Genomic DNA, 10994 nt, shown 5'->3' with positions numbered 1-10994 from the left:
TGGGTATAAAACGCAGTTGACTTCCTCTTGTGGTATTCTGTAAAAGAACATTTCTAAATTCCCCTGACAGCCTGCTTCAGCCTAAAATGACAGCCTGCTTCAGCCTAAAATGACAGCCTGCTTCAGCCTAAAATGACAGCCTGAGCCGCACTGCACAGCCGAATGATGGAACGCTGGTCAATGTGCGGGCTTTTTACATTGTAACAACCCAGACGGGACGTGTTTTTTTTTAGGGAACGCTTTTATTTTCTATGGAATTTCCCTTTAAATATAGACTAGAAGGAAGACTGTTGTTGATGGGCCCTCTATGTAGTATGACTTCGGGGTCCCCGCTCCCCACCTGCATCCCCCCTCGCTGTTCCCCATGTTGTCAGTTGATATAAGTTTTCATAAACAGAGCTTATCAGTCCCATGCAATGACAATGATGGCGGTGTCACAGTTTCCAGAGAACTCTGGGAGTCTTTGCTGGAACATTTGAGTGTTTGTTTATCTGGTCAGCTATGTGATCTATCGGGCGTAGAATCTCAGGGAACATGAAATCTGCACCGCGCTGCGAGCCAGGCTCGTATGATGCGGCCTTATCTGAGCCAAACACCCTTCCTGTCCATCCGTCAGGAAGAGACGGAGCTTTTCAAACAATGAGCTGTTTTAACTCTTCCCAAAATAACCCGCCAGCGCCTGGCCTGCGTGGAAGGGGGCCGGTGAGAGAGAGTGTGTGCGGCGGTCTCCCTCCAGTTGCTCGGGAATGAAATGCGCAAGCAGGATTCATTTCCCATTGTGTTACAATTGGTGTACTCAGTTGCAATAACAGACTATTGGGGTGAAGTGCTGTTGTACTACAAACCCCATCTGCTATTTACTACCGTGGGGCAGTGGCGTCGCAAGGGGGGTGCGGCTCGCACCAGGGTGCCACCATTGGAGAGGTGACCCCAAACTGACTGACAGTCATTTTGGTGTCACACCCTCTGAAAAGTAGGGGACTCGGTCATTGACTGAGAGCCCGACAGTGTCAGGAGAAAGGAGGGGACCTACCTCATCCCGCCGGGTAAACGTCCCCTACTCTCTCTGCCAAGATGGCCGCCGGCAGGTGTCAATAAGATGACCATGCATGCGTGATGACGTCACGGCGGGGTGTCACCCGGTCTCGGGACGCCCCTGCCGTGGGGCATGTAACATTTGTTATGCAAGCAGGATTCCTTCCTTTCTTTGTATTACAATTGCTAGGATGGCTAGGTGGCCTAAGCATGACCGGTGACCTATGAGCCAGAGGCCTGTGACACCTCAGCCGGCCTTACCTAGGACTGTGTGTGGTTACCTGCGCACTGCATTGTGGGGACCTTAGATTTTATAACCCAACTGGTGACGTGTTTCCCATCTCAAGGACCCGGAGAACGATAAAGGCCGATAAATTGTTTATAAGAGATGAATATTTATATTGTATCCTGATTGCAATTCTAAAGTGTCCATGTAAAGTAGATCAGGAACATTCATTATGTGCCTAGGATTGCTGCCCTGTGACCCCCAAGGACTTAACCCTTGCTGTGCCTAAAATTGCGGCCCTGTGACCCCCAAGGACTTAACCCTTGCTGTGCCTAAGATGGCTGCCCTGTCACCCCATGGACTTAACCCTTGCTGTGCCTAAGACTGCTGCCCTGTGACCCCCAAGGACTTAACCCTTGCTGTGCCTAAGACGGCTGCCCTGTCACCCCATGGACTTAACCCTTGCTGTGCCTAAGACTGCTGCCCTGTGACCCCCAAGGACTTAACCCTTGCTGTGCCTAAGACGGCTGCCTTGTGACCCCCAAGGACTTAACCCTTGCTGTGCCTAAGACTGCTGCCCTGTGACCCCATGGAATTTAACCCCTTATGTGCCTAAGACTGCTGCCCTTTGACCCCATGGAACTAAACCCTTGCTGTGCCTACAATTGCTCCCCTGTGACCCCATGGAATTGAACCCTTTCTGTGCCTAAGACTGCTGCCCTGTGACCCCATGAAGCTTATCCCTTTGTGTGCCTAGGATTGCTGCCCTGCGACCCTATGGAACTTAACCATTGCTGTGCTGTGACCCCATGGACTTAACCCTTGCTATGCCTAAGATTGTTGCCCTGTGACCCCCATGGAATTTAACCCTTTCTGTGCCTAACACTGCTGCCCTGTGACCCTATGGAACCTAACCCTTGTTGTACCTAAGACTGCTGCCCTGTGCCCCTGGACTCTATTCCTACTGTACCTCATCCCTGTGTACCCCTTAATAAAGAACCCCTCAGCCAAGGGCCCTAAAATAGCACTCTTGATCTCTGTGTGTGTTCTGTTCCACCCCTCCGTCACAGTCCAGTAAAAGATGAAATGTCAACTCCTAATTCATAAATCATTTGTAGTTTTACACTTCATGAAGCCAAGACAAGCCGAGCGCCAGTAGAGAAAGATTCTAGTGAAAGTTGTGCTAGGAAATCATAGCAGTAAAAATGAGAAGACAGAAGGAAGATTTTATCAGAGGAGTAGGATACGGGTATCGGACACGGCTGACGAATGTTCCTGAACTTCCTGCCAAGTGATCTCATTTGTGGACACTGCAGGCATCCTCTAGTGATCCTCCTTCAGCTTATAATGGCTGATAACAGAGTACGCAAGGTAACGCTCCACATACAAAAATACTATGAAACGCATCTCAAGTTCTTAAAGGAGAACTATGGGGTTAGGGCTATCCCCCATAGTTCTCCTGAGGGTAACGGGAGAACACAAACTAGTGTTCTCCCGTCACCCAAAGCTCAGTATATAGCGGGCTACAGCTCGCGGTATACTGATACGTTGCAGCCGGAGCGGATGCCGACAATACTGTCTGGATCCACCCAGCTGCGTGAGTGACAGCTGGCTCTGCCTATCCAGAGGCAGACGCCTCCCCCGTCCATTTCGCCAGTCAGCGCTGGAGGATCGGAGGGGGGAATCCCTGCAGGGAGCGTTGAGTGACAGTCACTGCGCTCTGCAGGGAGATGATCGAGAAGTGAGGGAACGCCGGTATGTGTTCCCTCCCTTCCCGATCTATAGAGCCGACGTGTGACAGTTTCATTGTCACAGGTCGGCTCAGATGTGTGTGGATGATAGTAAAAAAAAAAAAGGAAATCCCGGTATTGCTCAAGATACGTCATGGGGCAGACATGGGGACAGACATGGGGGCAGAACAATGAATTGTTCAGGGAAGAAGTTAAAAAAAACACACAAAAAGCTACTAAAGAGAAAACTAAAACCAAAGGACTATCAGTAATTAAGATATACATTTTGGGATTTTGGGCAGCACATTCTGCTGTGTGAGGACTCTCTCCTCTTAGCCCCGCCCCCTGGCCGCCGAGACGAGGAAGAGGGCCCTGCAGGAGAGCTAAGGTAAGTCTGAAATGGAAAGGGGGGCGCGGGGAAGTGTCGGGGGGATGCTGGTGGTATTCTGCATGGCTGACTTTTATTATAATGTACTGCTGGGACTTGTAGTCCCGCATAGTTGGTGGTATTCTGCATCGCTGTATGATGATTATACAGCAATGCAGAATAGCACCAACTATGTAGGACTACAAGTCCCAGCAATGCCCTTCATGGTTTCTTTCACCGGGTGGGCCCTGAAGGTTCTAGTTACGCCTCTGACAGGACAGATAGTGGCCCGAAAAACGAGTTTGAAGATGACCAAACCGGCAGAACAAATCTCAAACTTGATGTCTTCCAAAGGAGCTAAGAGATGCCCCCATTGTTGGAGGTTGGCTTCCAATCCTTGTGTTCAGTGACATTGCCAGCTGTAGGTTGGATCTCTCCCACAGGAACACAATATTGTTCTACAGTTTAATGTACACGTTTAACGGCCTAAACCCCTGAGGGCCACAGATGGATTGACGCTTTTCTCAGACACAATCTACCATTGTCCGAGGAGGATGTACAATGAAGGTTTCCTCGCCTGAGGGCTATATAACTGCTATTGTGATTTGAGATGGGCAGAGGAACTCCGAAACCTTTTCAACAGGAAGGTCCAGATGCTGCAAAGAATCCCAGAAGAGGATGTGACACCATTCCTGGAGTGTGAGCTTTCTAGTACAAAGCTACATTCTCCATCTGGGCTAGCTCCAGAGCTGGACGTTAATGTATGATTCGGGAAATGGTCAGCCATTTGAAGGAACCAAGGATTCATGACCATAAGCTGCCATGACTACAGGAGAAAAAAAAACCCCAAACAAGAGAGGCAACAAAAAAATACATTGGCTTCCTGCCTCCTGGGATTCCTCAAGGCCAAGTCATGACTGCGTTTCCAACCCATACTTCACTACCGCCAAGTCCAAGTCGCTATAGTCTTTAGTTCTGTCATGAAGGGTTAGACCAGGGGTGCCCATTAGGTAGATGGTGATCTACCAGAAGCTCACGAAGCTGATGGTAGATCACGATTGTAAGTCGGCTCACCATCCCGAGAACCCCCCTATGGTCTGTTTAGCTCCTCCCCGTCTGCTGCGTCTGACACATGAAGGCCGACAGAATGAGAGCAGCGACTTTAGGATGGAGGGCTGAGCACGAAAGGAGGAGAAGTATGAGGTCTAGCTTCCCGGGGGTTCTGTAATATTGCAGAGCAGCGACTTTAGAGAGAGCGAGGAGAGACAGCCAGGAGGATGAGCAAAGAGAGTCAGCCAGGAGGATGAGCAAGGAGAGACAGCCAGGAGAGCGAGGAGAGACAGCCAGGAGGATGAGCAAGGAGAGTGAGCCAGGAGGATGAGCAAGGAGAGACAGCCAGGAGGATGAGCAAAGAGAGACAGCCAGGAGGATGAGCAAGGAGAGACAGCCAGGAGGATGAGCAAGGAGAGTCAGCCAGGAGGATGAGCAAGGAGAGTCAGCCAGGAGGATGAGCAAGGAGAGTCAGCCAGGAGGATGAGCAAGGAGATACAGCCAGGAGGATGAGCAAGGAGAGTCAGTCAGGAGGATGAGCAAGGAGAGTCAGTCAGGAGGATGAGCAAAGAGAGTCAGCCAGGAGGATGAGCAAAGAGAGTCAGCCAGGAGGATGAGCAAGGAGAGACAGCCAGGAGAGCGAGGAGAGACAGTCAGGAGGATGAGCAAGGAGAGTGAGCAAGGAGGATGAGCAAGGAGAGACAGCCAGGAGGATGAGCAAGGAGAGACAGCCAGGGGAGAGAGCAAGGGGAGAAAGCCAGGAGAGAAAGCAAGGAGAGACAGCCAGGAGAGAGAGCAAGGAGAGACAGCCAGGAGAGAGAGCAAGGAGAGACAGCCAGGAGAGAGAGCAAGGAGAGACAGCCAGGGGAGAGAGCCAGGGGAGAGAGCAAGGAGAGACAGCCATGAGAGAAAGCAAGGGGAGAGAGCCAGGAGAGAGAGCAAGGAGAGACAGCCAGGGGAGAGAGCCAGGGGAGAGAGCAAGGAGAGACAGCCATGAGAGAAAGCAAGGGGAGAGAGCCAGGAGAGAGAGCAAGGAGAGACAGCCAGGGGAGAGAGCCAGGGGAGAGAGCAAGGAGAGACAGCCATGAGAGAAAGCAAGGGGAGACAGCCAGGAGAGAGAGCAAGGAGAGACAGCCAGGAGAGAGAGAGAGCGAGGAGCGACAGCCAGGAGGATGAGCAAGGAGAGACAGCCAGGGGAGAGAGCAAGGGGAGAAAGCCAGGAGAGAAAGCAAGGAGAGACAGCCAGGAGAGAGAGCAAGGAGAGACAGCCAGGAGAGAGAGCGAGGAGAGACAGCCAGGAGAGAGAGCGAGGAGAGACAGCCAGGAGAGAGAGCAAGGAGAGACAGCCAGGAGAGAGAGCAAGGAGAGACAGCCAGGAGAGAGAGAGAGGAGAGACAGCCAGGAGACAGAGCAAGGAGAGACAGCCAGGAGAGAGAGCAAGGAGAGACAGCCAGGAGAGCAAGAGAGAAGGAGCACGATGGAGTTTTTTTTTGCATTGGTAGATCTTATGTAGCTCGTCAATTGAAAAGTAGATCTTAACACCAAAATTGTGGGCACCCCTGAGAGAGAGAAACTCCAGAAAATTTCTATTGCTGCTTTTTATGCTCATTTTTTTAGACTTCCCATCTTTTTGATGGGCGACGTCCAGAACAGGAAGTGGGAATCTTTTTTCCGCGTGTGCTAAAATTGGCCACAGTCGCAGGGTTTCCATTTCTAGACCAGGCCAGTACACCAAGCACCATATCTACGTTCAACTTACAACTAAAACCCCATAACCTTCATTAAGAGTGCTCGGTGTAAAACAGATCTTTATCCGCTACACAAGGAAACAAAGCGACATCTGAGGCTCATAATTACAATAGTTCCCCGCCCATCTACTGCCGGGACCAAGACAAACATTTCCAATAAACAATGGACTTCCGTGACCCGTGTAATGAAGCTCCCTGGGTCTGGAATACAAGACATGGCTCTCACATTCCATAAACAATGAAAGCCCAATAAGTAGAATAGAATACAACAGCTCTATGTTCTGTATATAATAACCCGGTGTCCAGTACAAAATGTGATCGCTTCTTGTCCAACATATAATGAAACACTTCTAGTGTCCATTGCAACATCAGCCCATTGTCCTGTATACAATCAAAATAACAAGGACAATGTCCGTATCCAGGGTGTGATTCAGCATGGTAATCCCCAGGCCATGTAATACCCCCATTAATGGAACATGTCATGGGACAGACCATGTGCAGTATACAGGGGGGAATTTATACAGGTGAAACTCGAATAATTAGAATATCGTGCAAAAGTAATTGCAGTAAGTGCTGCAAAAGGGGCCCAAACCAAGTACTGAGTACATATGCATGCTTGTACTTCTCAGAGGTCCGATATTGTTCTATGTACAATCCTTGTTTTATTGATTGCATGTAATATTCTACTTTTCTGAGGTTGTGGATTTGGGGTTCTTGGGGTTTTCATGAGCTGTAAGCCATAATCATCACAATGATGACAAATCACGGCTTGAATTATCTTGCTTTGCATGTAATGAGTCTCTCGCATGTAATGAGTCTCTCACATATATCCACAGCATGCAGTCCCCCCATATAATGGAGTAGACTATGGCCAGTATACAGTGGTGGAACTCTATATCCACAGCATGCAGTCCCCCCATATTCAGCATATAATGGAATAGACTATGGCTAGTATACAGTGGTGGAACTCTATATCCACAGCATGCAGTCCCCCCATATTCAGCATATAATGGAGTAGACTATGGCCAGTATACAGTGGTGGAACTCTATATCCACGGCATGCAGTCCCCCCATATTCAGCATATAATGGAATAGACCATGCACAGAATACATTGAGGAATCTCATTATCCAGACCTTGTAGTCCCCCATATGTAATATATAATGAAACGAACCATGTGCAGTATACAAAAAGGAACCTACATATCCAAACCATGCAGTCCCATAATATTCAGTATACAATGGACTAAATGCAGTATACAATGGGGGAGCCACATACTGTATATACAGACCATGTAGTCCCCCCACTTTCAATATACAATGGAACAGACCAAGTGCAGAATACAATGTGGGGTGCCAAATATCAAGGCCATGCAGTCCCCCCATATTCAGCATATAATAAAAAAGACCATGCACAGAATACATTGAGGGATCTCGTTATCCATATCATGTAGTCCCCCATATGTAATATATAATGGAACGAATCATGTGCAGTATACAAAAAGGGAGCTACATATCCAAACCATGCAGTCCCACAATATAGTATAGTATTGTACAGTATACAATGGACAAGACTAAATGCAGTATACAATGAGGGAGCCACATACTGTATATACAGACCATGTAGTCCCCCCACTTTCAATATACAATGGAACAGACCAAGTGCAGAATACAATGTGGGGTGCCAAATATCAAGGCCATGCAGTCCCCCCATATTCAGCATATAATAAAAAAGACCATGCACAGAATACATTGAGGGATCTCGTTATCCATATCATGTAGTCCCCCATATGCAATATATAATGGAACGAATCATGTGCAGTATACAAAAAGGGAGCTACATATCCAAACCATGCAGTCCCACAATATAGTATAGTATTGTACAGTATACAATGGACAAGACTAAATGCAGTATACAATGAGGGAGCCATATACTGTATATACAGACCATGTAGTTCCCCCACTTTCAGTATACAATGGAACAGACCAAGTGCAGAATACAATGGTGGGTGCCAAATATCAAGACCATGCAGTCCCCTTATAGTCAGTATACAACAGAACAGACCACATGCAGTATACAATGGGGGAGCCATAGATCAAGACCATGTATTCCCCCATGTTCAATAGACAATGGAACAGACCATGTGCAATGTACAATGGGGGAGCCATATATCAAGACCATGCAGTCCCTCCATATTCAGTATACAATGGAACAGGCCATGTGCAATGTACAATGGAGGAGCCATATATCTAGACCATGCAGTCGCTCCATATTCAGTATACAATGGAACAGGCCTTGTGCAATATACAATGGAGGAGCCATAAGTCGAGGTCATGTTATCCCCCTATTTTCCATATACCATGGACTGGTCCATGTGCAGTATACAATAGAGGAGTCATATAGCCAGGTCATGTTATCCCCCTATTTTCCATATACCATGAACTGGTCCATGTGCAGTATACAATAGAGGAGCCATAAGTCGAGGTCATGTTATCCCCCTATTTTCCATATACCATGGACTGGTCCATGTGCAGTATACAATAGAGGAGTCATATAGCCAGGTCATGTTATCCCCCTATTTTCCATATACCATGGACTGGTCCATGTACAGAGGAACATTCTTATTTCCAGTATATAAAGCAGTAACTGATTTCTGTGAGATGATTGACATTGGTGGCCCCAATTGGATCACTCAGAAGTCTGTTAATAAAGGGAAATGACTCTCACCGTGATTGGGATCGGGTGCTGGACTGTCGGCCTCGGTGTATTCTACTTCATGGTTCTGCTGATTGTTTCCTGGAGGAAGAACACAAAGTAAATATCGGAGGCAGAAGAAGAAGGTGGAGGCCCCTTACCGCCAAGTTCAGAGGTCACACAGCGCTGTCTATGTTTTTACAGTATAATAACCCTTTCAGCTCCAGGAAACCCTCATCTTCCTACAGGACATTCAGATATATTTATCAACTCAAAATAAATAACTTGTCTGCTTATTAATTACTTCTCCCCAACAAATATCACATTGGAAATCAGAAATCACACTGTGCAAACACTGTGTAACCACCGCAGACAGAATTCAGAGGGCACCTCACAGGGTGACCGGGAAAGCAACTTCCTGGGGTAACGTCTTCCCTCTCTGCTTCCTGACTCTCATTGAAGCCTTCGGGGTGGGTGCACGCCTGTTTGGGGAGGGGGAGAAACTTGAAGTGCCTTTTTCTAATCTTTTTTTTAAGATTGAAAAAGGAGCCTGAGGTGGGCGTGTCTGGGAATTACTCTTAGCTATCCCAAGCTGGGGGTTCCCAGATCGCCAGTTTGTAGGGTCAGTACAGTAATGGCGGAATGAACAGCCGTATACAGGTCGGGTAGTTCCCTGTAGCCGTCACAAGGCTTATTTTTTTACTTCTGACCAGAGTATATCTTCAATAGCTGATAAGGAGGTGGTTGTTCCATAGTTGTTTATTATTACTAACCTGAGACACTTCCGCATAGAACCAGCAAAGTCTAAAAAAAATCATATAAAATGACATTCTTACCGATGTTTTCTTCGGCCGTTTTCAGGATATGCATCTCTTCTTCATTCTGTACACTGCCTGCAATTAAATACAATCATCGTCATCCATCTGCGAGCCTGTGTGTTCACTGGAATTCTAGGCACTAGGGCAGCCACAAATTCACTGGCCTCAATGCAAAATTTGGGTTGCCCTTCCTTGAAACTAACTTATAGCACAGGCCTTCTTTGGGCATGGCCTTGTCTTGCCTTGCCTTGAGGGCTCGGCTGGCTTATTTATGCGCCAGGGCCCACACCTGCTTTTGGAGAAGAGTAGCGTGGTTCCTGGAAGGTCCAAGGCAGAGACGGCCGAAGGGGACAATTTTCACTTGCATCTGCTGCGGGCCCTGCTCGATCCTCTGCTCCCCCAATCCAAGCTATCTCCATGTCATCTTCAAGCAATGCCAGAGTACTAAAACAATCAGTTTATATGGGCAAGCCTTGGTATGACAATGGGGGGGATTTGTCCCCCCCCCACTTCTATACACCCCCTACCCGCCCCCGCCATTCAATTTCGCCCATGCATATGCCTATACAACAGGGGCTGAGCAACACTATGCAATATCGATTGCACAGTAAACGGAAGAGTGGCGCGGGTGTATCTTTTGCGGGCTCAAGGGTAGGGCCGGTGCAAGGATTATTGTGTACACAGGTGAAGGTGTATATTTCACCCCCTCTCCCCCGGCGCCCTCAGATGACTGTCTCTGCAGCCTTACTCTAGTACTGACTAGCGTGCAGTGTCCCCCATCATATGTACATGGAAAGCATGTAGTGACCCCATCACATACAGACAAGCACCATAGTGACCCCCATCACATACAGACAAGCAGCATGTAGTGACCCCCATCATATACAGACAAGCACTATAGTGACCCCTCTCTCTGGACATTGAGTGTTCCCTAATTCCCACATATTCAGCAGCCAGTACAGACACGCAGGGCCTCCCCATCAGACACCCACCGTTCCTGCTGCCCTGATTCAGGCTGTAGTCCCCTCACCCATCAGGTTCCCTCTCCCCTATCCAGGTGAAAAGGCCAGTGACCATCGGGGTCCAGGTAATAGCAAAACCGCCTCCTCCAGCGCACACACATGGCATGAAAGGGGAGGGCATCCACCCAGCTCTTCTCTCCGCTCTGCAATCATTCAGCGCTCTGCTGTCAGTGCTGAGATGCAGGGCCAGTGGTAGGAGTATTGCAGTACATGACCTGCTCAAGCGGCAGCTGCTGTGGGCCCCACAACAATGACTGGGCCCTGGGCAGCTGCCCCTTTTGCCCTGTGTTAAAGACAGCCCTGAT

At 48.4% G+C, this 10994-nt stretch overlaps 1 protein-coding gene across 1 annotated transcript in view; it reads right to left on the bottom strand.

The window, feature by feature from the left end:
• The window catches only part of PECAM1 (platelet and endothelial cell adhesion molecule 1), a 39452-nt gene that overhangs the window by 6311 nt on the left and 22147 nt on the right, over positions 1 to 10994 (bottom strand). The window contains exons 11-13 of the mRNA XM_018569267.1: positions 9957 to 10091; positions 9686 to 9751; positions 8883 to 8951 (exon numbers count right to left, since the gene is read on the bottom strand). Coding sequence (XP_018424769.1) covers positions 8883 to 8951; positions 9686 to 9751; positions 9957 to 10091 — 270 coding nt within the window. The remainder of the gene's footprint in view (positions 1 to 8882; positions 8952 to 9685; positions 9752 to 9956; positions 10092 to 10994) is intronic.

The sequence above is a fragment of the Nanorana parkeri genome, unplaced genomic scaffold, assembly GCF_000935625.1.
Source record: "Nanorana parkeri isolate BGI_ZX_2015 unplaced genomic scaffold, ASM93562v1 scaffold1316, whole genome shotgun sequence".
NCBI lineage: Eukaryota > Metazoa > Chordata > Amphibia > Anura > Dicroglossidae > Nanorana > Nanorana parkeri.
This window is presented reverse-complemented; position numbering and strand designations above follow the sequence as displayed.